We start from the raw sequence: 27628 nt of genomic DNA, 5'->3' as shown, positions 1-27628 counted from the left end.
CCTTGTCGATGCTTATAATTTCCAAAGAACGTAATGATTCTAACTTGTATCTTTATCATGCTGTTCATATAGAGAACTTGTTAGGAATAATTTGTTTGCGATGCATATTCATCCAATTCAATGATTCTAGGGAAATTTGAAGGTTAATTTAAGCGGACCTAATTAACTTGGAGTGTCGAGTTCCATAATTTATCGAAAGACCAACTGAGAATCAATTTTGTATGCAAGTATAACATGTGTGGAGATGAACCCCTTGGCTATTCCATCATCCATATTTTCATCTCATTCATATTTACGTTTTGCCTTTAATTACAATTTGTCCATTTAATTTAATATCGTCCAAACACAATCCCCCCTTTACTTTATTGTCAAATTAGTTAGAAATCAATTTAGTTTGTGTTTTTAAAGAATTTTGAGTCTTTTGGTTTGTCTTAGTGTTTTAACGTTTAGTTTCACATTCTTTGAGTCTAGTTTAGTGTTTTATCTTGTTTTTACGTTTTTGAGTCAGTTTCCAAGAGATTAACAAGCCCTCCTAATCCCCGGTCTAGAACGATCCCTTACTTATACTTATACTACAATTGACAAAAAGAGGGTTTAATTTGTGTGCGTATAAATCTCGCATCACCCTTGCAACTCCCTAACTGAATTCAAGCCTTTCAAATTCGTCCATCCTCATGCCTCCATGCTTGCACTATCCAATCTTGGCCCAAAAATGCTCTAGAATGCTCCAAATTGCTTCTTTTTGCATACTTTGACACTAAAACTTGAAATTGCACGAAAATAACTTTAAACACTATAATTAACATAGTTTAGCTAATTAAATGCAAGAAAACAAGCTAACTAAGTCGTATAAATATGCTCCTATCAGCTACTTGGGCAGATAAACTTCCTTCGCCGATTCATCGCCAATTCGGCCGGAAAAATGAAGGCATTCTCCACTCTCCTCAAACTTAAGGATACCGATAAATTTGAATGGCGCGAAGAGCATCAAACTGCATTTACGCAAATCAAGGTGGCCCTTTCCAGCCCACCCATGCTGGTTCCTCCTTGTCGCGACAAACCCCTTAAATTGTACATTTCGGCAGCCGCCGAATCCATTGGGTGTCTCCTCGCGCAAGACAACAATGTAGGACGTGAGCAAGCTATCTTTTATCTTAGCCGAAATCTGAATTCACCAGAGCTCAATTATTCACCCGTCGAAAAACTTTGCTTAGCTTTGTTTTTTGCCGCATCCAAGCTTCAGCATTACATGCTCCCATCAGTTACGCAGGTCATCGCCCAAACAGACGTAATTCATTACATGCTCACTCGGCATATCGCCAAAGGCCGAATCGGGAAATGGACACTCGCCTTATCCGAGTTTAGCCTGCAGTATGTACCCCAAAAGGCCATCAAAGGACAGGCTCTCGCCGACTTCTTAGCCCAACACCCTTCCCCATATGGTTTTGAAGGGGGCGATGTCGACATCGGTCTAGTCACCACACGCGATAACCATTGGACTATGCATTTCGATGGTTCCAGTACTTCGACTTCGGCGGGTATCGGCATTGCAATTCAGTCGTCCGACCACTGCCGGTGGTACTTTTCTCTCAAGTTGGATTTCAGCTGCACAAATAATCAGGCCGAATATGAAGCCCTCATTATCGGCCTCCACGTTTTACACGATCTACGAGCCTCCCGTGTTTTTGTCCTCGGTGATTCCGAACTTGTGATTAACCAATTGAACGACATTTTTCGTTGCATGAGTTGTACTTTAGCACCATATCACATGGTCGCCACCTACCTGGCCGAGTCATTCGAACGGATCACGTTTGAACATATTTCCCGAATCCACAACTCAGATGCCGATGAACTCGCCCAGATCGCCTCCGGAGCACAACTCATGGGGGGCAAGCTCGGCCGAATTGCAGCCACAGGCCTGCAATCATACCCGGCCTTGATCAATCGGCAAACCCTCCAGCGCACACACGTAATACGTACTAGGGTAATGTCGCTCCCATCCCTACTAGAACGAGGAGACCCCGTAGAAGTATGTGTCGTCGAGGTAGTGCCAGATGATTGGAGAAAAACGATGCTACGGTACCTCGATAATCCCAACGGGAAACACGACCGGAGAACGAATGTCGTCGCCACGAATTACGTGTCGTACCAAAATGAGTTGTACCGCAAAGGTGAGGACGGGTTACTACTATTGTGCATCGGCCCACAGGAGGCCGCCCAAGCAATGGCCGAGATACATGAAGGTATTTGTGGGGCACACCAATCTGGACGAAAGATGCGCTGGTTGCTTCGACGACATGGTTATTTTTGGCCTAATATATTAAAAGATTGTATCGAATATGCACGGAGATGCGTACCATGCCAAATTCATGGACCCGTGCAGAGAGCCCCGGCCGAATTACTACACTCGGTTACTAAACCATGGCCGTTAAGAGGTTGGGCAATGGACGTAATTGGCAAAATCACGCCATCATCGGGGGCAGCGAAACACGCGTGGATAATGGTAGCAACTGACTATTTCACTAAGTGGGTTGAGGCAAGATCATACGCCGAATTAACGGCCAAAGAGGTATGCAACTTCGTAGAGGAAAATATTGTGACCAGATTCGGCGTGCCAGAAACGATCATGACTGATAATGGCACTATATTCACGGTCGATAGGTTTAGGGAATACGTGGCAAGTTTGAATATCCGACTCGAGCAATCTACGCCGTACTACCCACAGGCAAATGGGTAGGCCGAGGCAAGCAATAAAGTGTTGATCGGCATCCTTGAAAAAATGGTAAAAGAGAAACCCGGGTTGTGGCATTTGAAGTTAAATGAAGCATTATGGGCATACCGAACTTCACCCCGGTCGGCCACTGGAACCACTCCTTACGCGCTAACTTAAGGACACGACGCGATGTTACCGATCGAGCTGAGTATAAGCTCGTTACGAGTAATCGAGCAGAGTGATTTGTTCAGCATTGAATATAGTCAAGCGATGCGACAAGAATTAGAAGATTTAGAAGAAAGTCGAATCGACGCGGGTAACTTATTGGTAGCACAAAAGAAAATTGCCGAGCGAGCGTATAACCAGCGTGTAAAACAAAAAACGTTCGGCGAAGGAGAATTGGTTTGGCAAACTGTGTTGCCTGTTGGGATCAAAGACCCCAGATTTGGTAAGTGGTCGCCGAATTGGGAAGGGTCATTCGTCATTCACAAAGTCCTCGGCAAGGGAGCATATCATCTAAGAGATCGGACGGGTTCAGTTCACAAATTGCCGATTAATGGAAAGTTTTTAAAGAAGTACTATCCAATTACATGGGAAATGCAAGAGTAAGACCATTGTATTGATAGCAAGACGACCATTGTATTGATAGTAAAATGACCATTGTATTAATATCAAAAGAATCATTACAAGAAGAACAAATACAAATACAATGATAGGTTCCTAAGGGGTCGAGGGGAGGAAAGTCTCGAGGGCAGCTTTTAGCTTCAGCCACTTAGCTTCGCTCAAAATTATCTCAGCCTGCCTTGTATTCTTGTTGCACTGCAGTTGCTGGATACGCCGTGCACCGGCAGCAAAGGCCGTCAGCCGAGCCTTGTTGGCCTTAAAGTCCTTCTCAAGCTCGGAAGCAGCAGCCGACCTTTGCCGTTGAAGGTCAGAAATTTGACGTTGGAGGTCAGAGATCTGACAATCAAACTCGGTCAGCTTTGCTTTCTTCGCCTTGATTGCCTCCATCTCTACTTGGCCAGCCTCATGCGCGACCTTGGCCACCTTCAAGTCGTCATCGGCTTGTAAGGCTCGCTCGAAGATGAGAAAGTGTTGCCGAGTCCGCTCCAAGAGATCGATGAGGAAAGAGATACCCTCCGGGCTCAGGTGACCACCGCTGGCGAGGTCGTTGAGACACTCTCCAACAGAGTCAAAGCCCTTGCATCGGAGAGCTTGGGAGGCAGTAAGAGACAGGACTTCGCACAGCTTCACAAAGACTTCGGCCTCAGGCATGGCTCCTGCTGGTTCGGCAGGAGCAGCGGAGGAGCCGGCCTCACCGGTCGTGCTTTGGAGAAGAGCATCAAGCTCCAATTCCCACGATGGCTGCACATAAGAGGAAAATTTTGTGAAGGACAATAAAGACGTCGTGATATAGTGCATAAAAAGAAAAATGATTGTTTTAGACCTGCCGAGAGGAGACTTCGGCCAGTACCTTAGACCGCTTCTTAATTCACGCGGCCGATGGAGGTCATCTACATTTGATGGCCACGACGGTGGCCAAGAAATATAGACAACGCCCGTCGGCGCATAGAATTGTCGGTGAAATGACCGTTCGGGCACCTGACATTTAATAATCTTTTAAGAACATGTGTCATGAGAAAATTAATGCAAAAGAAAAAGACTTACAAAGGCCGAGGAGACTTCCTGCGGAGGAATGGGGAGATCTTCATCCTGCGGGTGGATCGGCGTCTCGGCCGTGGCCTCAGGGTCGGCCATGGGTCTCTTGCCGCGATCCGCCGCAGGAGGAGTCGGTCGAGCGGTCGCCTCGACAACCGGAGGAGGATGGACGGGAGGAGAGTTGACTGGTCGGCGATGGCGTTCCAAGGGGACCTCTTCGCTCTCGCTCTCGACATCCTGAACAAAAAAGAAAAACCTTCTGCGTTACGACCAAAAAACCTAAAGGAACAAGAGTAGAAGTAGAATTATACCTCCAGGATGACCGTTGGAGAAGAAGGCCCCTCGACAGGTGCAGCCGACTTCCCCGCGGCAGGCGCCACGACCGGCTCTGAAGCTGGAGCTGGTGCGCCGATGGGGTCGGCCGTGGCCTCAGGAGGAGAGACGGCTGGAGGAGTCGGGGCAGCCGGCAAAGGAGGAGAGCCGGCAGGAGCAGCCGTCCCTGTAGTATCACTAGGGACGACATGAATTTCCCGGTCGCCCTTCTTCGCCAATTTCTTAACGCGTTTAGAAGGGCGAGGGGCATCAACCTCCGGCTCGGCTGCTCGGTGGGGGCGTTTGGCAGGGACCGTCCGCCCGGTGGCGATGGTCCTCTTCGTGGGCACAGGCTTCTTCGCCCTCGCCACCGCGGCTACCACTTCGACCGTCCTCGACCCACGACCCCCTGAAGAGCGAAGTAATTAGTAACAAGGATTAAGTGATATAGACAAAAGAGAAAAGAAGAGCAGAAAGACTACCTTGGGCCGACTCCTTAGTTTGAGCCGAGGGCGTTGTCCGGGGACGGTCGCCGAAGATCCTTCTCACCAGATCTTCGGCCGGGGCGCCGAAGAAGTCGCCGATATACTCCTCCCACCAGTCCCCGAAGGTGTCCGTTCCCAAAGATTCGGGGACCGTCGGCCGGAGCTGAAATTTCCTGCACTTCTCTTGAAACTCCTGCTCCGACGGCTTGCATTCCCTTTCAGAGGAACCAGCAAGACGCCCTCGGCTCAGGAGAGATCGAGAGGTAAGCAGGGGGACGGGGCAGCCTTGAAGATAGCCGAGCTGCCGGGCGACGAAATGGGGGTGGTAGACCTCCCAGCTGGCTCGGCGGGCATCGCAACCAAGAGGAAGATCGCGAGCCAGAATAAACGACCCCCAGCATTGACGGATGTCCGCATCCTTAGACTCGGCCCATGCTGCCGTAGGGAGCCTGAGCGAGGAAGGATATTCCTGGCGCCGGCATACCAGGAACTCGTCATCCGAGAGGACGTCGAGGCTAAGGAAGTGTTTGAAGACCTCGTCGGCTCGGTGGGGTAGCGCCGGTCGAGAGGCCAGTTAAAGGCCGAGGGCGGCCGTTCGTTTGAAGGCAGGAACCTCCGGTCGAAGGGTGGAGAAGTAAACCTGCAACCAGAGTTGGAACACCCAGAGGGGCCCGTTCTGGTGCGGGTCATTTTTGCCAATGGTCGCCTCGGCCAGGCAACGGTAGAGGTTGGCGAGTATGGCCGGACTGAGCGCTAGCAAGCGACCATTAGCTAGTGCCTGGGCCACCGGCATGTTCTCGACCAGGCATTTGTTTGACCTGGTACAACAGATGAATTTGTTGTACCAGTAGAAGAGGAATGCCTCGTGCTCTCCCTTCCTAAGGCCTTCCTCGCCTCGGCCGGCGAAGTGAAGGATGAGGGTGTTGTAGTTGAAGAAGTTCTTGTGGAGCTTCTGAACTTCTTCCTTTGAGGGCTCCCGATCACCCTGGCTTAGTGTTTCGACGGCCCTTTCGTCGAATAGTGCCTTCAGGTCGAGAGGAGAAGGGTATCCGGAAAGGGCGGCATCGATAGGAAGGCCGGTTGGAGAGGTCCCAAGAATGGCCGAGATGTCAAGGACCATGGGGCCGAGAGGGCCGAAGGGCAGAACCATGGTGTTGGTGGCCGAACACCATAGACTCAGGGCCGCCATGAGCATCTCTTTATCCATGGCAATCTCCATGGTCGACAGAATGATGGCGTCGTAGATGCCGAGAGCTTTCCACTCCTTGCCAAAGAAGGTGCTCATTCGGTCAACCCAAGCGGCCCAGGCCGTGGTGGTCGAGGGCCAGGCTCCCTGAGGCCGCGCCAGAATCCACTTTGACCAATCAAACCCCTGCAGCAGGGGTGTTAAACACTGCTCCTTGAGCAGGTTAGTGACAGACGACGGCACTGCGTCTCTGAAGAGGGGACCCAGAATCTGGTGGGTGGTAGCCATGTCATTTTCGAATCGCAGCGTCTTGACGGCGCTCCGATCAATGAAATCTTTACACTTGTTGACTTCCTCAGAGAGTTTCGAGATAAAGGAGGCCATTAGTTGAAAGGACTGGAGAAAATATTGCAGATGGAAGAACTAGAAGGTTTGGTTTGAACGAGCAAGGATGATAAATTTGAGATTTAGGGATTTCTGAAAGCGTAAGATGCGAATGACAGATGCGAATGACAGAAGTGTGGGTATTTATAGGCTTTTCAGAATGAAGATCAAACGTCTGGAATTCAAAATGCAAGGGTTCAAATTGGGGGGAAATTTAACCGGGATAGATTCCAATCATTTCGGATATTTTGGGAACCTGCGAAGATGGGATCGAGGAGTCGAAAATCCAGGACGCACGATTGCGTGAGGCGTCAGTTTTAATGCGTTAATAAAGATAAGACGTTTCAATTAGTGCACGCGTTGGGGGCAACGAGGAAAGTGCAATCATGTCTCATAAATATGCAGGAATAATGGTCATTAATGAAGTAAGGTCCAAAAAAGCAATAAACGTTTTCGCTTCTTCAAGGCCGAGGCCCAACCAAGAGTAACAGTCGGCGACCTCAGAAGCGAGGGGGCAATGTTTGGGCCCAAAATAATATGGTTGGGCCGAGCAGCAAGATGTGCTCGGCCCAGGGTGATGACAAATACTATGGGCCGAATAATGAAACCCGGGCCAGCTGGCAGGGTCGGCCAAATCCTATCCTAAGTAGTCCAGATAAATATAAAATGGCGAGGAAGTCCTGGTGCGACCAGGAGTTTCGACCGGCAAAGAATGGAGTCTCGAAAAGAAGGAAAATTCAGAACCCCAGTGGGAGTAGGTTTGTTCGAGTTAGAGTCGAAATGGAACAAGGACTCCCAATCCAAATCAGAATTGGTTTCAAGAAACGAGGTACTATAAATACAAGGAATCATGCAACAGAAAGGGACCTTCAGAATCAGCATACCATTGCCCTGCGCAAAACCTCTCAAACACCTTGAGATTTTTTCCTTTTCTTTTCCTGCTGACACACCTTCAGTTTGGATAAACAGTACTGTGGAAGCACCCGGCGAGCACCTTCAGTTTGGATAAACAGCACTGCTGTCGCAGAATCAGCCGACCGAGGAGCACCTTCAGTTTGGATAAACAGCACTGCGTCGAGGTCGACCGGTTATCTATCTAAGTCTCGGCCGAGAAGGGTTTTCGAACCCTTGTTGGTGGAGGTCATCTTACTAGCCTTTTCGGCATAGTTGGGTGTTACGAATTGTATTGCTCGGCGCCTTGAACGCCGAGTGATTTTATGATTGGATACTCGCAAGTAAGTTTCAGGGTTCGGCATTCCAACGGCCGAACTACGTTTACCATCAAGACATACATCACATTCGAGTACCTGTGCCCATATAGTTTAGTCTCGATTCGGCGTGCTTATACTCTTACGAATATAATCACAGTGACCGAATCAGGCTCCGACGATTCGTGAACTCCATCGAATTAGTAGCCTTGTCTTCAGGCTGTAGAACCCAGAGACCGAGAGCGTTCCTTCCTCGGTCGCAATCGCAAGATACAGAAGTCAACAGCGCGCTCAACGCGACATCATCAAAATTTACTCCTCGGCCGAGCTCGGCCGATGAGTTGGCACGCCCCGCATTCAACCGAAGGACGTAGTTAGCTTATTAGTTACTCGGCCTGCGCACCACGTAGGTTTTGTAATTTTTAGATTCAACAAACTCATACCACAATAAAAAGAAATTTGAGTTGCACACGTATAGCGTGTGTGCCGGTTGCTTGTAATATTCTTAAAGAATTCAATCAATTGAACATCGAGCATAAAATTCAATCATCTGATTATTTTCTTTTCCAACTTTCTTGGCAACCAAACATGAAAAATTATCAAAAGAACAAATCAAAATTAAGCGGAAAGAATTGAATCAGTAATTTAGATATGGGGAAGATAAGAACCTTGACGAAAGCGACCGCGGGGGAGCCGAAATCAAAATCTCTGTCTTTCTTCTGTGGCTCATACATATCCCGGGAAAAAATTGAGGTAAAATTTTAGGGTTTAAGGAGCTCTAGTTTAGGGTTTTATATAATGATTTGTGCGCAGAAAAAATTCAAATTATGCCTTTATATACCACGACGCTTACGTTACCAAATGATTCTAAAATGAGGAAATATTAGATTTCCCCACTTTTCTTCCACATTTTCTTCAATTAAACATTATAATTTTGCAAAGTCTAATAAGAGCATGTCAAAAAAGCCAGATGGACAAAATAATGATGTGAATGTCACGCATATGAATGTATGAGGAAAACAAACTAAAATAGATTTCGATGTTAACAATTAAAAAATTTAGGTGAAAAAGGTTTTAGGGAGGTGAAAATTTTTTCTTCTTGCATGTAAGGTGTTGTCATATCAAGACTTCTATATAAAGAGGTATTTGCATCATTAAAGAAGACAACACAAAATAGTGAAATTCATGTAAGCTATGTCGAGGCTAGAGAGATAGAGAGAAAAAAAAGTGAGAGATCTCTATTGTTTCATATAATCAAATAAACAACTACTGCTGTCACGGGGACATAAGCACACTTGCAAAACCTCGTAAATGTTGTGTCTTATTTATTATATTCGATTGCACACATATCCTTAATTTCACAACAAATAAAATATTTTTAGGAAATTGTTATTAGCATTCCAAAAATCTCATTCTACACTCCAAACTTTCTATATTATGAAAGAAAAATACACTTGTGAGGAGTGTAAAATGAGATTTTTAGAGTGTCAATAACATTTCCCTATTTTTAACTGCAAAAATGGCACAAACTGATGCGTCAAATGTTGACTAGGTTCTCCCAACGTCAAAAATTGACAGCAAGGGAGGCTGATGTCAAATTATTTTTAATTCAATTAATAGTAGGACCACAATAAATATAACTATTTTGTTTCTTTGTAACTGTTACTTTACACCTTCTTTAATAAATAACTCATAAATATTACAAAAGAAAATAATATAAAATAAAACATTCTAACATTTCGGATAGAGTAAATTTTGCTTGATGTCAAATTTCCATATAAGCTGTCAAATTTAAATTTAATGTTTTGCATTTGACATCTCCTTTAAAGACATTTTTAAGTATTTGAGTAATTGTCACCTACCTACTGGCCTGATAATTTCTTACATGACCCGTTAACTCGACATAAAACGATATGACTTGTTTCGGGTCACCCATTGGGAAAGAGTTAGTTTGGTAATTTTCAACTACTACAAAAATCTTACTACAAGCCATACGGTTTAATCTCACATACATGAAATTAATTCCTTACCGTTGGATTGATACCCTGTCACTCTACATCATATCTTCCCAAGCCGGAGTCCAGAGATTCCCGGTACCAACTCCATTTATATTCTCTCTCTCGACTCTCAACGCTCACTCCCTCTCTACCATTGCCATCTCTATGTCTCCGTCCAAGCCATTACCACCAGGGCACCACCGTACTAGTGATGAATCACGACCACCACCATCGACTCCGCCCATAACTCAACAGCCAGGTTGCGAATCGAGACACAAATTCCTAGCTAACATTCATAGTTGACCACCAATCCTCCCAAATTAAGGTAATCTCTTTAATTTGATTGTAATATCTTTCTATTCAAGAAGAAATGGGGATTTTGTACCCTCACATCAGCAAAAAGACTAGTGTACTTCTAAATCTCTTAGCCTCTCTCTCAAAAGTTTTTAAGTACACCAATCTCCACCTTTCATGGCAGTCACTAAAATTACAGATGGGAGTAGTATTAGTGATAAAAATCAAAGCAATAAGTATGAGAAGAGGAACCTTATAGTTAACCGTCAAGTTAAAAAGTGTCGGTGTTTTTTTTTACATATCATTGTTACACTTTGTCTGACGAATTCTTATAGTTTAACTAGGCCTGGCAATTTCTGACACGACCCGATAACCCGACACGACACGACACGAAATTAACAGGTGTTTGGGTCGACACGATAACGAATCGGGTCTTATCGGGTAACCCGATAAACACCTGTTAAGATAACGGGTTGGTTCGGGTATACACGTGGGTAACACGATACACGATAAGCAGAATATTATTTTTATAATTTTATAACCCTAAAAAAATACTGTAATAATTATATACATTAATTTTACAATTTTATACCCCTAAAAATTATAATAAATAAAAATATATATATCTATATATATTAAATTAACTATAAAATTTATAATAATTATAATAATTATATATACTATAATAATTATACCCTCAAAATATTAAGTCTATCTATAATAATTATATATATATATATATATTAAATTTTATAAAAACTATAATAATTAATAATTAATAATTTAATATGCATGATCATGCATTGCATATTTGCATGATTTTGCATCCATTGAAATTTGATGCGTCAGATGTGATTTGTTTCCATTCAAATTTCAATAATCAATTTTTTGCCATTGCCATTTGCCAACTTGCCGCCCTTTTTGAAAAAAAAAAAATGGAGGGAAAATGAAAATGTTAAGAAAAGTTGAAAATAAAACAAAAAAATGAGGGAATTAGAGAAAGATGTTGGAGGGAAAAGTGAAAATGATAAGAAAAAGTTGAAAAGGTAACAAAAAAGAGAGGGAAAAATGAAAATTAATAGAAGTGGTGAGAAATTTTTTTTTTTTTTTTTAAGTTATTAACTTTTTATCACACACATGACTGTCATGACATATCTCACTATTTAACGGTTATTTTAACTCCGATTTTGATGATTTTTTATAACTACACTCCTTGACCCTATATGAATACAATAAATGAATTCAATCTTCAATTTAAAATATTTACACAAGTGGATACCACAAAATCTTATGTTATACTTAATGAAAGTATAAATAAACTCTAAGTGTTAGTCAATCTATCGTTTTACAAATTCTCCAAAACTAATTTCAACGATCCAAACCATCAAAATTGTTTGTATATGCTTGGAGATCACATCAGCAAAAAATCACAAAAAAAAAACATTCAAAGATCAAGTAACGGGACAAAGCTTTTCAACGGTTATAAACGAAAAATCACGATTTAACGGTTATTTTAACTCCGATTTTGATGATTTTTTATAACTACACTCATTGACCCTATATGAATACAATGAATGAATTTGATCTTCAATTTAAAATATTTACACAAGTGGATACCACAAAATCTTATGTTATACTTAATGAAAGTATAAATAAACTCTAAGTGTTAGTCAATCTATCGTTTTACGAATTCTCCAAAACTAATTTCAACGATCCAAACCGTCAAAATTGTTTGTATATGCTTGGAGATCATATCAGCAAAAACTCACAAAAAAAAAACATTCAGAGATCAAGTAACGGGACAAAGCTTTTCAACGGTTATAAACGAAAAATCATGATTTAACGGTTATTTTAACTCTGATTTTGATGATTTTTTATAACTACACTCCTTGACCCTATATGAATACAATGAATGAATTCGATCTTCAATTTAAAATATTTACACAAGTGAATACCACAAAATCTTATGTTATACTTAATAAAAGTATAAATAAACTCTAAGTGTTAGTCAATCTATCGTTTTACGAATTCTCCAAAACTAATTTCAACGATCCAAACCGTCAAAATTGTTTGTATATGCTTGGAGATCATATCAGCAAAAAATCACAAAAAAAAAACATTCAGAGATCAAGTAACGGGACAAAGCTTTTCAACGGTTATAAACGAAAAATCACGATTTAACGGTTATTTTAACTCCGATTTTGATGATTTTTTATAACTACACTCCTTGACCCTATATGAATACAATGAATGAATTCGATCTTCAATTTAAAATATTTACACAAGTGAATACCACAAAATCTTATGTTATACTTAATAAAAGTATAAATAAACTCTAAGTGTTAGTCAATCTATTGTTTTACGAATTCTCCAAAACTAATTTCAACGATCCAAACCGTCAAAATTGTTTGTATATGCTTGGAGATCACATCAGCAAAAAATCACAAAAAAAAAACATTTAGAGATCAAGTAACGGGACAAAGCTTTTCAACGGTTATAAACGAAAAATCACGATTTAACGGTTATTTTAACTCCGATTTTGATGATTTTTTATAACTACACTCCTTGACCCTATATGAATACAATGAATGAATTCGATCTTCAATTTAAAATATTTACACAAGTGGATACCACAAAATCTTATGTTATACTTAATGAAAGTATAAATAAACTCTAAGGGTTAGTCAATCTATCGTTTTACGAATTCTCCAAAACTAATTTCAACGATCCAAACCGTCAAAATTGTTTGTATATGCTTGGAGATCATATCAGCAAAAAATCACAAAAAAAAAACATTCAGAGATCAAGTAACGGGACAAAGCTTTTCAACGGTTATAAATGAAAAATCACGATTTAACGGTTATTTTAACTCCGATTTTGATGATTTTTTATAACTACACTCCTTGACCCTATATGAATACAATGAATGAATTCAATCTTCAATTTAAAATATTTACACAAGTGAATACCACAAAATCTTATCTTAAAAACAAAAACTCTTTATCCTTGCACATTTAATATTTGTAATAGATTAGTAGTGTATGTATTATTTTTTTATTAGGCTTTTATTTTTGAGTGTAGATATAGTACTTGAACGAGAAATGTTTTAATGTTTTGAAGTAATATTTACGTGGCAATGTGTGGTATGTGCAAATTTAAAAAAAAAATATTTTTTTCTTAACGGATCATAACGGGTCGGGTCATTTTACCCGTTGGGTAAAGTGACACGACCTGTTAAGGACCCGTTAAGATAACGGGTGTGACACGACACGACCCGTTAAGATAACAGGTGTTACACGAAAACGACACGAACACGATAGACACGACCCGTTTGCCAGGCCTAAGTTTAACGGACGAAATTTTTGTCGAGCAAGATGAAAATAGCCGACGAATTCAAATTTTGTCAGGCAAGATGTGGCGAAATACATGCCAAATTTTTTCCTTGGCATCACCCTTTTGCCCGACGAAAATATATTGCCCGATGAGTTTCTTTCGTCACCTAAAGCCTTTGTGAAAAAAATCAAAACATTGACCAATTTTGTCTGATCAATTGAAATTTTTGTCGGATAAAGAGATTTTACCCCTCAATTTTGGTTTGTCGGGGAAAATTTTGTGGGGGCAAATAGTAATTTCCAATAGTGAAACCAGCAAACCAAGAAGAGGCGTTTAATCATACCACGTTTTGAAAAGCACCTTTTTATTTCCTTATCAAATAGGTAAGGGGCATTTTGATATAGATACCTTTTAATCAAACATTTATAACTTTTAAACTTTTGATCAAACATTCTTCTACTAATTTTTAATTAAAGATTATGATTTTTATTGTATTTAATTAACCAACTAGTTCAAAAAAATAATATCACAAATATTCTAAAATCACCACAAACATCCTATCTTATCTTATCATAATTCGTTCAAAATGAATTTTTCTTATTCAAATAATTTGTTGTTTTAAATTCTAAAAACACATAAACATCTTATTAACATACAATTATGAAATATAACATGCACATATATTAAATATAACGTACCAAACAGATATATTAAATATAACGTACCAATCTATTGGTACGTTATATAAATTTAATCTGAGTACGTATTAGTATTTTGGTACGTTATAAAATATTGTTTTTGGTATGTTATGCAATTCTTTATTTAGTACGTTGTATTATCCTTATTTTGATACGTTCAAAACTTGTGGTACGTTATGTGTAAGTTGTGTAACCCAAAAAACTACATCTCAATTTTAATTATAAACAACTCTTGTTTTTTTTATAATCTATACAAAATGTTGAGTTGGAAATTGGAAAAACTATATTTCATCCAATTAATCTTGAACCCCAGTAGATATAATTGAATCCTTAAATTGAATTGAAGAAGGGATGAGATTCCATAAAAATAGCAATAAATTAATGACTATTATTGAGTGCATTTTTTTTTTTTACATAGATATAGATTTAAAAGAATTTATAAAATACTTAAATTAAGAATATACCTGGAATATAAAGTTTAATTAAAAGTAAAAGCACTTTAATCAAAAGTTGAAAAGTAACATGTTTAATTAAAAAAAATCTAAAATGAGGCACCTAATTCTAATTTATTCTTAGGTAACCAACTAAACGATCGATTTCCAAATCCAAACCGGTTTAATATTCGCATCCTATAAATAGCCGGTCATTCTATTTCATTTATCACAAAAAACCCAACAGTTATTCTCTCCCTCTCTCTCTCTCTCTCTCTCTCTCTCTCTCTCTCTCTCTCTCCATATACAGTGAAGTTGCAGCGATAACCTACAGATGATGGATATTATCACCAGAAACCCTAGCTCTGATGAGGACTTTGTTTCTCCTCAAGAACCAACACACTATATCGTGTTTCACCCCATCTTTCAATCTTCAAGAAGGATGGAAGAAGAAGTGGACGAACAAGAAGAAGAGAAAGTCTCCACAGAGCTAACCCTAGCGCCTGCTTCCAGTACTTGTCAGTACCCACAATATGATCACAGAGTTTCAACAACTCTGACATTAGGGTTTCCATCTTCGACGTTATTCACCAACAAGAGAGAAGCAGTGGATATTCATAACCCTTCTCCTTTCCGTTATCCGGAAAGTTGACAATTACTACCACTCGACGTGAACATCAATATTAAGCAAGAGGCTGAGCAGCAGCAGGAGGAGGAAGAGAGACAATTACTGATCGACGTGAACAATATTCAGCACGACGACGAGGAGGAGGAGGAGGAGGAGGAAGAAGAAAGGTGGAAAATCAGGAAGACCCTGACGACAGGTGATCTCTGAAGCACATGCAGGTTTGTGGAGACAAAAAGTTTGGCGCAGAAGCATCTGTTGCTTTACTGGAACGCCGAGTTTGTGGAAGGAGTTTTGGGTAGCAAGGGTGCCGGAGTTATAGTTCGCGACTGCGATACGAATTCAAACCATAAATTGAGTGTCAGGTATTGGAAGAGCTCCCACAGTTACGTTTTGAATAGAAGGTGGGGCAAGTTTGTGAGGAAGAGAGGGTTGAAGGAGGGTGATGAAATTGGACTCTTCCAGGTTCATGTTTTCGGTTCTCCGGCGGTCAGACCAGCCAACCAGCTCTTCATCCATGACAGTCTAATGGCAGCGAAACGGATCGAAGAAAGAAGAAGAAGAAATTTTAATCAATCCTCTTATTTTAATGTTTAGTGAACTAATTAACTTTTTTTTTTGGTACATTAAGAAAAACTTAATTTTTTTTTTACAAAAATGTTACTCTTAATACATATTTGTACCATCATTTCTATTAGACAAGACACCTATAGGCCCTACTTCTATTAGGAAGACCTCATAATTTTTTTTTTCTCAATTTGTTTACCTTCTTTAGTTCCTTAGACGTATTTATGTTTTTTTTTTCCTTTCTGAACAGACGATATTATCTACATTAAGGAGAAGGTGATAGACTTAGCCTCATAATGTATTCAATATGTATTTAATATGTTTGAATCATATAAATTTTTACTGTATTTTATTTTATTTTTTTATACAAAGAGGTATCTAATATGACCAAAACAATATTGAAATGCACTGAGATTATATAAAAGTTATTGTAGTATTAAAACACTGTCACATGATATAATCAGTTCAATCCACCGATGTTATAACAATGGGGTATAATATTTATTTTTAAAGCATAAATATGTCGTTTACGCATATTGTAAGCGCATGAATATTGCATGCCTAAGCAAGTCTGGACAAAAATATAGGCAAGAAAATAATTGGGAATGTTTTATGGATACAATTACAAACCATAGTCATTTAGTAGGCCTAGCATTATACTTACAACAACCAAGCCATATCCCAGTAAGTAGGGTCGATTTTGCGTAAAACTTGAAACTCTAGAAAACCAAAAAAATAAAAGGAGGATTACGATAACTATACTTGTAAATTTCAAATTGGGAAAAGAAATGGTAAAACTGTACCAAAAAAAAATTTGGAGAGATCTCAAAAATCGAAGGTTTTTATACCATTGATTGTTTAGAACATAAAGTACAAGGTCAAAGTCTGAAGTCTCCAGTTGCCATTTTTTCAATATAAAGACACATGGAAACTACTAATAGCCTAATAGGAGGAGCAGTATTAAAATCGCATTAGTACAGTGAGTTTTTAATGCCAGCGTTTGGAAGACCTCACTGACGAGCTGCTGCCGGCGGTAGATTTCCAAGGACCTGAAATGAATTAGGGGAATGAATTAAGAGAAGCGGCGTCGTCGAAAGGAGGAAATGAAGGGGGGGCGGGGACGGGGGTTTGGAGAATTACGGTGGCTATGGTGAAAGTATATGAATCACTGCTGGTCTAAAGGTTGAATACAACATAACGGTTATACGTAGACGGAAGGATTCAGATACATACTTGGCAAAACCTTTGAGGAACTTCTGATCACCGACGTCCGAGTAGCTTTTGTTTCTGCCAACTTAGGTGATGGCTTTGGAAGTTTAGATGGTGCAAACCTTGAATCCAGATAAAAAGAACAATTGAAGCATTAGTTTCATAGGAATGAAGTGGGTTTAATCACTAGAGAGTCGGGCAAATATTAAAATTTCCAAATTAATCACCCTCAATTTGAACTCAATTTTTAAAACTTTGACCAAGTAACAAATATAACAATAAACGGTGCATCAAAAATTTGGGAATTTAATCTTACTAAAAAAATAGCACGTCATCAATCACATGAGGATGTGAGGAAATGAGAAACTCACCTTACTGTGCGCTGGGATGGTGTCTTTTCGCCTTGAGCATTCTCAGTTTGAGTTTTCATGACTTCTGTATTTCCAGCATTTGTACTTTCTGTTGGTTTTGTAACATCAGGGAAAAGAGTAAACTCCATAAAACTGGCCATGGAACCCTCAGTTTCTGTTCCCATTGAGAGACCACCATCAGATATGTCGCTTAATCTCTCCCCAGAATCTTCCTCACCAAAGCCCACGAGCTCAAAATCTTCGGTGATGTTTTGACTTGACTCATCTCCACGCTTTTGTTGAGTCGAGTGTTCCTTATGATGTCTAAAGTCATCTATTGACTGCTCAGAACTACCTTCAGAATGCTTTCCTCCACCTCCATACTTTGGTTGAGTTGAATGGCCCTTGTGATTTCTAAAGTCATCTAGTGACTTATCAGAACCAGCTTCAGAATTCTTTGTCTCACCTCTTTGCTTTAACCGAGGTGAATGCTCCTTATTATCTCTAAAGTTGTCTGCTGACTGCTGCGAACTATCTTCAGAATGCTTTGCCTCACCTTCATGCTTTGACTGTGGCATATGTTCCTTATGATGTCTAAAGTCATCCATTGACTGAGAACTACCTTCAGAATCATTTGCCTCTCCTCCGTTCTTTGACCGAGGAAAATCTTCCCTACGATTTCTAAAGTCATCTGTTGAAAGCTGAGAACTAACTTCAGAACGCTTATCACTATAATATCCTGAGCCTCTTCTACCTGGGCTCTTTTGGCTCAGTCGAGGAGACCCAATTGAATGTCTTCTTGGAGAGGAAGACGCATATCTTAGTGAGCTCATGCCACGGTGTAACCCATTACTATTGACCCTCAGCAATCGTTCAATCTCCTCATCTTTCTTAGCAATTGTGTCCCTGAAGGAAGCCACCTGCAAGATTTAACAGATAATTAGATATGGAATAAAAGCATTTCCTGACTAACTTCTGAGGGGATACAGTATTTGTCAGCTTTGCACTGTTGCAACCCCAATATTTCATCCTGCCAGCTGATCATGTCAATTTCTTTTATCTGTTGAATGCAACCCTTATTCTGGAAAAAGGAAAAACGTCCTACAATCACTGAGGTTTTATTCTCAAAAGCCAACAGATTTGGTAGGTCAAAATATGAACTGTGGAAAACAACCCCTCCTATAAGGTTCCACAGCACCAATGCTTTCAATCAACATAACCGGTATCATATAGAGAGTCAATGAGTAAAAGTATTTTCAACAGTCAACCAGGAAAATAAACCCAGAGACAATACTGGAAACAGCATCAGTATAGGGCGTCCAACCAGAGAAAGGCAGGTTCATTTTAGAACTATTCTCTACGAGTAGGTGACAAGGCACCAGCCCACATGGCAGGAGGATGCTCTCTCAGCACCAATTTTAAGTGTGAAGCCAGAAACGCTTAGCATTAAAGAAACTCCCTGTGCAGTTTAACTGCTCATTATAGCAAATCTATTACATCGGTGCGTACAGTTCTCACTAAACCGCATACGGGGTCGGTAAGCTTTTTTATCTTCTTTTTTTAAAAGACCAGCATTCCTAGTTGACAACCCATTACTTTCATTGGAAACGAAGAAACAGCATCAAAAGGACCTATTCAATTTTCTATAACCTCTACTTATTTGACAAGACAGTGAACTAATTTGAAAAAGCAATGGAAATTTATCTCAAATTAATCCAAATGGCAGAAAGACACTATATCTAGGTAGACATACTTAAAGAAAATAATAAGACTCTGTACCTGCTCCATAAGTTCTCTTACATATCTTCCCTCTTTGTTGCTCCGGGCAGCACCTAATTCAACACCAGAAACCCTCTCTGCAAACTTCAGTGTACTTATAGTCTGAGCGAAGGATTCAACATCCGGATTCAGCTGTACAAACATGAGTGTCTTTGCTTGACCACCTACAGTTAGAGAAGCAAATCAATAAATAACCAATCCATAAATTGAAGATAGCAAGAGCTATAGAACATAACTTGCATACTACAACAATGACCTTGTCATCTCATCAAGAATGAAACCAAATAATTGAACAAGTACCTAAAGAACTCTGAAGCACTTGAGTTAATTTGCTGTTTCTATACGGTACATGTGAAGACTTCTGTGCAAGAGCAAAAATCACATCCCCGAGAGCAGACAGTGACTTGTTTATATGCTGTGCCTCCCTAAGCCTATCTCCAGTAGCTTCAGATCGATCCACTCGTTCGCTTCCGGCAAGATCCACGAGATGTAGACTACCACGCAGAGAAGTGTCAGACTTCAGGTCCACTCCACAAACGTGAACAGTCAAAACACTGCACCATTTTAATTGATTAAAAATCATGTCGCATGGAAGAAGACAATAAATATAATGTTGTTAAAAAAACTTTGTATTCAGAATATAACCTATGAGATCGGCTACTTCTTTCATTTAGGGCAGTAGCACCGACTGCCCGGTTCATCAACCCAATATTCATTAACTTTAGGACATCTGCAGTTGAGTTAACAGGATGCATGCTTGCTTCAGGGACAGCTAACCCATTTGGCTGGGTAGTATTCCAAATCCCAAGTGTGTGCAAGTTAAAGGAAACAAAATCTTTTGTAATACCAAAGTGAGGAAGATAGGATCAATATCATCAGGAATGAAGCAAACTATTACTCAATGCAAGCATCCTACTTCTCAACCGTGGCATTTTTAAAGGTAACACAAATTAACGAAATGAAGGATATCTTTTTTGAGGACCCTCACTTGAGAGTAGATCACGAACTTGTTCATTATATATCTCTACCATTTGAACACCAACTTCATAAGCTATGGAGCTTTTCCTGCTCTGAGATATTTGGAAAAGATCATTTAATGCTCGATAGTTGATACCCCAGTCATCTGTTGAGGATACACTAGGCCCAGACTAGAAGCAACACAAAAAATATGTCAAGACATGGGTAAGAATAATGTAAATGGTTGATATGAGAAAACAAAAACATACTTAAATTCTTACCATCGTATAGGTCTTTCCTGAACCAGTTTGACCATAGGCAAATATACAAACATTGTATCCATCAAGGACAGAACGAATCAATGGTTGGGTGTCTAAAAATACGTCCGCTGTTGACATAGGTAAATATAAGTTTGCCAATAGTAATGACAAAAATCAATGCCAACATCCATGTTGTACAATATAAGATATTAAATACCTTGTGTAGCTGCAGGACCAAATACTTTGTTAAATTTAAACAGCCTGCGGCTGTCTTTTCCTTGTTTAGAGGGATTTGCGATAACTAGATCACCATTTTCACCAATATATTCTATGGTGGTTTCCCTTTGGCTTTGACCCCGAAGAAATGGTCTTATTCGACAGTAAACTCTAATATTACCTTCATGCGAAGGAAAAAAAGCATCATAATCAACTAACAAGAAATCAATCCAAATATGACAATAACACAATTGTATTTGATAATATACCTTTCAAATCCTGAACCTCATTATACAATTTCCGATTTTCATCGAGAACAGCATGATACTTTTCAGCAGCATCTGTTAGTTCTTTAAGCTTCAAACCTTCAATATGAAAGCCATAAATTGTGAAGAGATACCCTTCCCAAGAAAAAATTAGAAATTAATTATCAGTCTTACCCAAGTAATTAAATTCTTCGGAATAACTGCCTTTTGTCTTCAAGATTTCACGTCTAGTGGACTCCAAAGTGGCACTTAATTCCTGTCAGGCATCATCAGCATATCAGGTTGTAGAATCAACATCAACACATTGAGTCTAAGAGACTAAATTAATAACAGCAAACCTGCAAAGCTCGAGATTGGCAAGTTACGCAGCTTTGATAAGTGCGTTCTTTATTTTTCCATCTCCTTGATTCATTTTCCAAAGATGCCTCTAGTTCTTTCTGGTTCTTCTTTGAATCTGTTAGTATGCACTCGAGTTCCTTTAACTTCCTTTCCAGTTGAAGTTTAGCTTCTTTTGCATTTGCCTCTAACTTGTGGCAGTAACTTTCATGTCGACTTGTGGCCATTTCTAGTTCCTGTTTCAGTGTTGAAATCTGTGAATCCCTGCGATCCTTCTCTTCCTTTAATCGCACTGCATCCTCCTCCTCAAGTTTTTTCTGCTCCTCTATATCAAACTTCTCAAGCTGCAAGAAAAAATAACCATATTATAAAAATTATATAAAATTTTCCTAAAACAAGAACTAGAAATTGCCTGCCTTTTTCTACATATAAAAGCATATTTTACAAATCATATCTGAGAGTCTTTTGGTTCGTTATTTAATCAACATTTTCTTAGTTTAGATGAGAATATTAGAAAGTTAATTATCCTTCATTTCAGTAGTGGGATCTTCACCAAATCAGGTATGAACACATAACAAACAGAAATATAGTTTGTGGAGATGAAATTCATTTGTTTAATGCATGGAAAGAAGATTAATAAAAACAAATCCTACAAACTTCCCCAACAGGTGATATTTCATGGAATGTCAACCAAGAAAGCATTCAAGACTGGTGTACATGTTACACATATTACACAGCTATCTACACAACGTCATATACTCATTGGCTGCGTTTGTATCGCAGAATCAGGTTTCCAGACTTTTGAACCTATTCCTTGGAATGGGATTCCTAAGAAGTGATAAATAGCTATTTTCATTCCAAAGTTCTAGAAAAAGTTGGAACGTAAGTATTTTTTTTATCAGGATACCAATGACTTCTAAAGAAGTACAGATATAAGGGCATGGTCATCAGTATGACTCATTTATGAAGTCAAAGCTAATTGGTTCAGGAAGCCCACTTCTTTCGTAGTGTTTGCAAAAACTTTTGCATTTAGATGCTCATGGGAAGCAAAACCCAAACTAATTATACTAACCAAACATGGAAATTGAACAATAAACCCATTCCCTAACCATGATACAATAACAAAAACACACGCATAGTTCATAATTCATGCAGATATATTATGTCAAGGAAAAAGGGCATGTGAATTTGAATGGATGAGATATTCAAAAGACAGGTAAAAGTGAAGACATTGAAAAAATACATGTGTTTCTAAGAGTTTTAAGACACAAAAAGTCATTGAAATAAAAGAATCCACAATATGAAATGCTTCATCATTGGTAAATTTAAGATAGGAATAAAAGATTGAAATTGCACCTTGATATTCTGAAGCTGTTTCAGAACAACCTAAAGGAAGATGGGAAGAAGGAACAACAAATGAGATCGATTAGATTAATATCCAAAATTATAATTTAAATTTTCTCAATAAAAAATTTAAAAAGGGAAGCACAGCCAAATTTATTTTATTCAGTGTACCTCATTTTCTTCGGCAGTCCCAGAAGTGAGGGTCTCAAGTACTTTTATTTTCAATAGATACTTCTCCTCACGGGCCTTATATATATTGTTTTGCTACAAGAACCCAAAAATTGAAACCTTATAACTAATGAATAGAATAAGAAAATGATATTCTCTGACAAAAACAAAGGCAGAAGTATTTACAATTCTCAAGTTAACTGCCTGATTTGCAAATCGCTGCTCAGTCACTTGCATGACTTTTTTCAGAAGATATGCTACACGCTGAAATTTTTTATTACAGATAATAATTAGAGATACAAGTTTAAATGTACAGCACAAACAAGGACATAAATTTATAACTGTGAATATATGCATGAACGCTTTCAATGGCGTCCATGTATCCTCTTACTGCCATACATGAGGTACATCACCATTGTTTCTGTCAATACTGTCATCCAGAATCTTGTGCCCAACATTGAAAAGTGATCGAGTAGATGCATTCTGCAACAAAGAAAAATTGTAATATGGAACTAAAGTTTCACTAAAATACAGCAACAACTTATAATTATATGTACATCTAAAAGAAAGTAACAAGAACGAAAAAAGGTTCAAGAGATTACATCTAAACTGGTTGATTTGATTGATTCCAAAATCTTAGCATCAGAAAAATCAACAAAAGTCCCCTGCTTCAGTTGCTGTCCAATATGATGTACTAAATCAGCTGATGGATCTGAAAACAAGGGAGAAAAGGAAAACAAAAGTAATGTATTAACAATATTGTCAGCACATATGAAACAACAGAAGCAAAATAACATATCCAATTATATGCACAGCAGCACAAGCAACACAACCTGCCACCCTTTCAATCCAAACATCCAGTCTAACTTTATAAGGTTGTTGCACTAAAGTATCCACAAAAGTACCCCAGAGAGAGAGTTCACACCTCTAGCTTCACACCCTACCCCCTAACTCCTAGATTCATCCAATTAAGGACTTATGCTGCATGGCACATAGTATAAAAAATCTCATATATGCAGCATATGAATTGAAATAAAAATTACCACAGACCAGCATCATGAACAAAATTATATGACTACGAAATCATAGAAAAGAGTATCTTTCCAGGGAGGATTTCTAAATAAATGTTATTCACTTTAGAGTGGTAACGCAACAACTTTACCCCTAAACGACTTACAACACTTTAATCTATGTATGCTCTTCTTGATCATGTTCTCAAGCAAAGCCGAGAAAAAAGTTGCCTAAAGTTTTAACAAGATAAATCCAAAATCCAAGTTGAGTTCCATTACTTGTGATTTCACTCATGCGCACCAGTTAGATGACCATAAAAGACTCTTGAAAATACTAAAGCATAACAAACCAAGATATTAAATTTCTAAAATTTGTTACTACATGTAGGTCCATACAAGTCTATGATTTCCTACCTGTCACTTGAGATGTTGAATCAACTGAATTTCCTTGTGTCTCTTCTCTATTTTGAGTACATTGTTGTCCAAATTTTGAGATATCCCCTCGGGAACGATCAATTCCCTTTAAAGATTCTATCTCCAACAAATCACTTCCTGTCCTTGTTAGGTGTTTACTGTTCTCTCCCCAAAAACCAAAGTCAAAAGAAGATTTAAGTGCACCAAGGCATTGCAAGACTGGTACCAGAGATCCCTGCAATTTTATCCCAGACCATCAATTGATACAAGGAAGTTAAGTGTAAGAAAAAAATAGTGAGGAACCAAAGGGATTATTTTCCCATGCCAAATATTGGTACAGGACAATCCATCCAGTCTGAACAAATCTAGGAATTATTATTGGGCTGGTCACATAAAATACAATATGGTTTTATAGTGGAAAAGCTTTCTTTCTTGGTAAATACACCCCACATATAATAAACCGAGAACTCTGCGGATAATAGAGCTAAGGCCAAGCTGGCCGCATGATGCTTAGTTTCAATTTATTGGATGTCACCAAAGGTACCAGGTTACTCAGTTTCATGATGGTGCTGAGGTTAAAATAGCTTCTATGAAATCAGACGTAAATAATCCACGACTGGTTTTAAAAAGGTTAAAAACCAAAATAGTCAAAGAAATATCAGTTTAACTACCTGCTCTAGGTCTATCAGGTCAAAGCGGGGGAATCCTAATTCATCCACAGCCACCAGAAACCTCTTGACATTTGCGAAACCGGGGTCCGAACTCCCTCCCTAAATCGGGGAAAAACCATTCAAATGAAGAATCAAGAATGCAACATAAAAAAACCATGTACCGGTACAGAACTAATACAATTTAAAATAAAAATAAGGGAACATCCTTAACAATTGTATTTATACACCAAGATGTTTATAAGCCAACAAAACAGAACAGTAGTCATACCATTTCAACTGAACCAGGACACAGCTTATTTAAAATTCTGCATAAAACAGTGCCATCAATTAAGCAGGCTCTGAGTTCCTCCTCGGTAGCATCCAATGGCAATCTTAAATAAGGGACGATAAAGTTTAACCACTCCACCAAAGATAATATCTGGTTGTCTGAAAAAGGAAAACAGAGTTGGTAAATCATGGAGAAGGAGGAACTCTTAATGGGGCCAATTTTGTTTACATAACTCCAGGTCTAGGGAGAGAGAGAGAGAGAGAGAGAGAGAGAGAGAGAGAAACAGTTTACTACCTTCAACTGTGCTGCTGAAACTTTCCGCTGGGTCAGCATTTGCAGTTGAAGTCCCATTTAAATTTTCAAACCCCTCCTTTTCATCTTTGTGTGACTTTGACCCCCCATTCTCATCTTTCTGAGACTCTAACTGAGTGTTCATGATATAATCTCCAGGAATGTCCTGTTCTTGTTATCAATTGAGGACACGCAGCTACAAGGAAACAATAATACAAAGCATATACACCAACAGGAAAATACATGAGTCTCTGTAACTAGTAAGGAACAAAATCTTATGAATGGAGACAAAATCCATCAAGTAATTTCCCTGAGAAACAATTAATGCAAGGTCATGCACATGTCCCATTATGCATAAATCAACGAATCATCAAAAGTACCATGCCTCAGTTGAAAGTCAGCAGTTCATAACTTCATGCCATTGCAATGCATGGCATTCCAACTACGTAATCAAATAACTGCAGAAAGATTGAAAATTTCATATACCAAATTCAACAATTAATTAATTTCCACCATGTGCAGCCAATATAGTATCATTTTTCTCCGTTGCAACTTTACTTAAATAGCATTTATGTAAATAGAATTCTGCTACAAAATATTGAAAATCGCTTCACCTACACCTCAAAGTGAACTCTTTGTTGCTTTCTGAGAAACCCGACCAAAAAAAAAAAGAAAGCAAAGTTTATGAAGTGCATTGATCCTTTTCTTCATATACACTTTATATAATAAGAAAATCACACTCAACTAGAACACACACAACACACATACAAATATATGTGTATATATATAATTATACACAAATATATAGAATTGGCTGACATCAAACAATTACATATCAAATAACTACTCTCCTTGTACCTTTACCTTATCCTATCCTCAATTTTCCCAGCAACCAAACAGACCCTAAATCATCAACCAACAAAAAATAATCAAAAACCCAAGAGAAATGATAAATAAAATCCCAAAATGCATTCGAACTCAAAATCTCACCTATAAAATTACACAATTTCCAGCTGCATTGTCCAATTCTGAAACCCCAAGCAGAAGAAACACAAATTCCACAATCAGATAGCCAAACAAAAACCCTAATATTTCAGCGATTGGACCACAACGCCAGAGAGATCACACCAGACAGAGCGAGAGAGAGCGAGCTCCGGAGCCGCTGGCCGGAGGAATTCGAATTGAAATTCCTCCGAAAATTGCAAATGCCGGAAGGCGAAAAAACAAATGCTGGAATCCTGGGGAACGATCCGTTTCAGAAAAAAAATTCAGAAATTAAAATTAAAAAATAAATAATTTTTGTAATTTCTTTTTTTTTTCTTTTTTTTTATTTCGATTTTTGAGGTCCCAGAAGAGAGAGGAAGCAAACGTTCGGGACAACAGGGAGTGAAAAGAAAGATTGGGGGGGATTGGTTGGGCATTCGGATTTTTTATTATTTTCTTCTAATTTTTGTATTTCGGATTAAGGACCTCTGATTTTGGCTAATTGCATTTTGGTCCCCCGGCCTCCCACTTTTGGAGTGGGGTTCCCGCCTTGTTATTTTTGTCTGTTGTTGTTATTCGGATTTTAAATTTTCCAACTTAAGCCTTTTTCATTCGGATAACCAAAACTAACTTATTAAAAAACAAATTAGTTAATATTTTTATTTATTAATTTAAATTTAAGCCTGCGCGTGCATGTGTACGCGCTTCCCCCGGTGCAAGTACAGCTGAAGACAACATTATGCTTATCTATTTTTTTCCATATTTAGTAATTTATTTAACACATTAATTGCCGAGGATAAGTAAGGAATGTTTCAATTAGGGAAAATAATGTAATTTCACATCTGCAAAATTTTAAGGAGATATGTTACCATAAATGTCACATCCCGGCCTGAGCAGGATCATTTCTCAGGCTCGACTCCACCGTAGCACGGTTTTGTTTCTAAGAACTCACACGAGAACTTTTCAGTGAGTCAGGTGACAGTCAACATGCCTTGATTTCGGTCAGGGTGTGTCAATAAAAGCACAAATGTAATTATTGAATTAGTTATTGATTTAGCAGTGATTTTTTTCATTTCTTGTTGTAGTTTCTTTCTTGCGCACTCAACCATCCCCTGGTCAAGCTCTGGACGAAGCTCGCGCTCGGCCCCTCGGTGGAAGCTATTGGGACAGCGGCTTTGATAGCGCTTTCTCAATGAGATATGTCGTATTGCAA

General features: G+C 39.0%; 1 protein-coding gene across 3 annotated transcripts; it reads right to left on the bottom strand.

The window, feature by feature from the left end:
* Nucleotides 1-16713: 16713 nt before the first annotated feature.
* LOC103954823 (kinesin-like protein KIN-14J) lies at nucleotides 16714-26827 on the bottom strand. 3 transcript variants are annotated; one of them, XM_048590129.1, is made up of 23 exons: nucleotides 26422-26827; nucleotides 26296-26334; nucleotides 25435-25627; nucleotides 25141-25298; nucleotides 24873-24971; nucleotides 24202-24436; nucleotides 23380-23489; nucleotides 23177-23260; nucleotides 22964-23041; nucleotides 22781-22873; nucleotides 22622-22651; nucleotides 21268-21609; nucleotides 21104-21185; nucleotides 20933-21028; nucleotides 20665-20844; nucleotides 20469-20575; nucleotides 20200-20378; nucleotides 19876-20040; nucleotides 19531-19784; nucleotides 19231-19394; nucleotides 17473-18371; nucleotides 17126-17223; nucleotides 16714-16941 (listed from the first exon to the last, which is right to left on the bottom strand). In XM_048590129.1, exons 3-23 carry the CDS (start codon nucleotides 25574-25576, stop codon nucleotides 16880-16882), a joined length of 3657 nt encoding a protein of 1218 aa, XP_048446086.1. In that variant the 5' UTR covers nucleotides 25577-25627; nucleotides 26296-26334; nucleotides 26422-26827; the 3' UTR covers nucleotides 16714-16879. The 3 variants fall into 3 exon arrangements, with proteins under 3 accessions (XP_048446086.1, XP_018504817.2, XP_048446085.1); XM_018649301.2 differs by lacking the exon at nucleotides 26296-26334; XM_048590128.1 differs by lacking the exons at nucleotides 26296-26334; nucleotides 26422-26827 and having other exon boundaries at nucleotides 25435-26085.
* Nucleotides 26828-27628: the final 801 nt, after the last annotated feature.

Source organism: the organism of the source record quoted next, unplaced genomic scaffold, assembly GCF_019419815.1.
Source record: "Pyrus x bretschneideri cultivar Hongxiangsu unplaced genomic scaffold, Pyrus_bretschneideri_v1 Contig30, whole genome shotgun sequence".
NCBI classification, from domain to species: domain Eukaryota; kingdom Viridiplantae; phylum Streptophyta; class Magnoliopsida; order Rosales; family Rosaceae; genus Pyrus; species Pyrus x bretschneideri.
Note: the sequence above shows the minus strand (reverse complement) of the source record. Positions and strands in the feature narration are given on the sequence as shown.

Coding starts and splice junctions, on each gene's coding strand:
- LOC103954823 (XM_048590129.1), bottom strand. CDS start 25,576: ATGAACACTCAGTTAGAGTCTCAGAAAGATGAGAATGGGGGGTCAAAG. Junction 20,379..20,468: donor CAGGAAAGACCTATACGATG/GTAAGAATTTAA, acceptor TGTTGCTTCTAG/TCTGGGCCTAGTGTATCCTC. Junction 20,041..20,199: donor AGTGAGGGTCCTCAAAAAAG/ATATCCTTCATT, acceptor TAACTTGCACAC/ACTTGGGATTTGGAATACTA.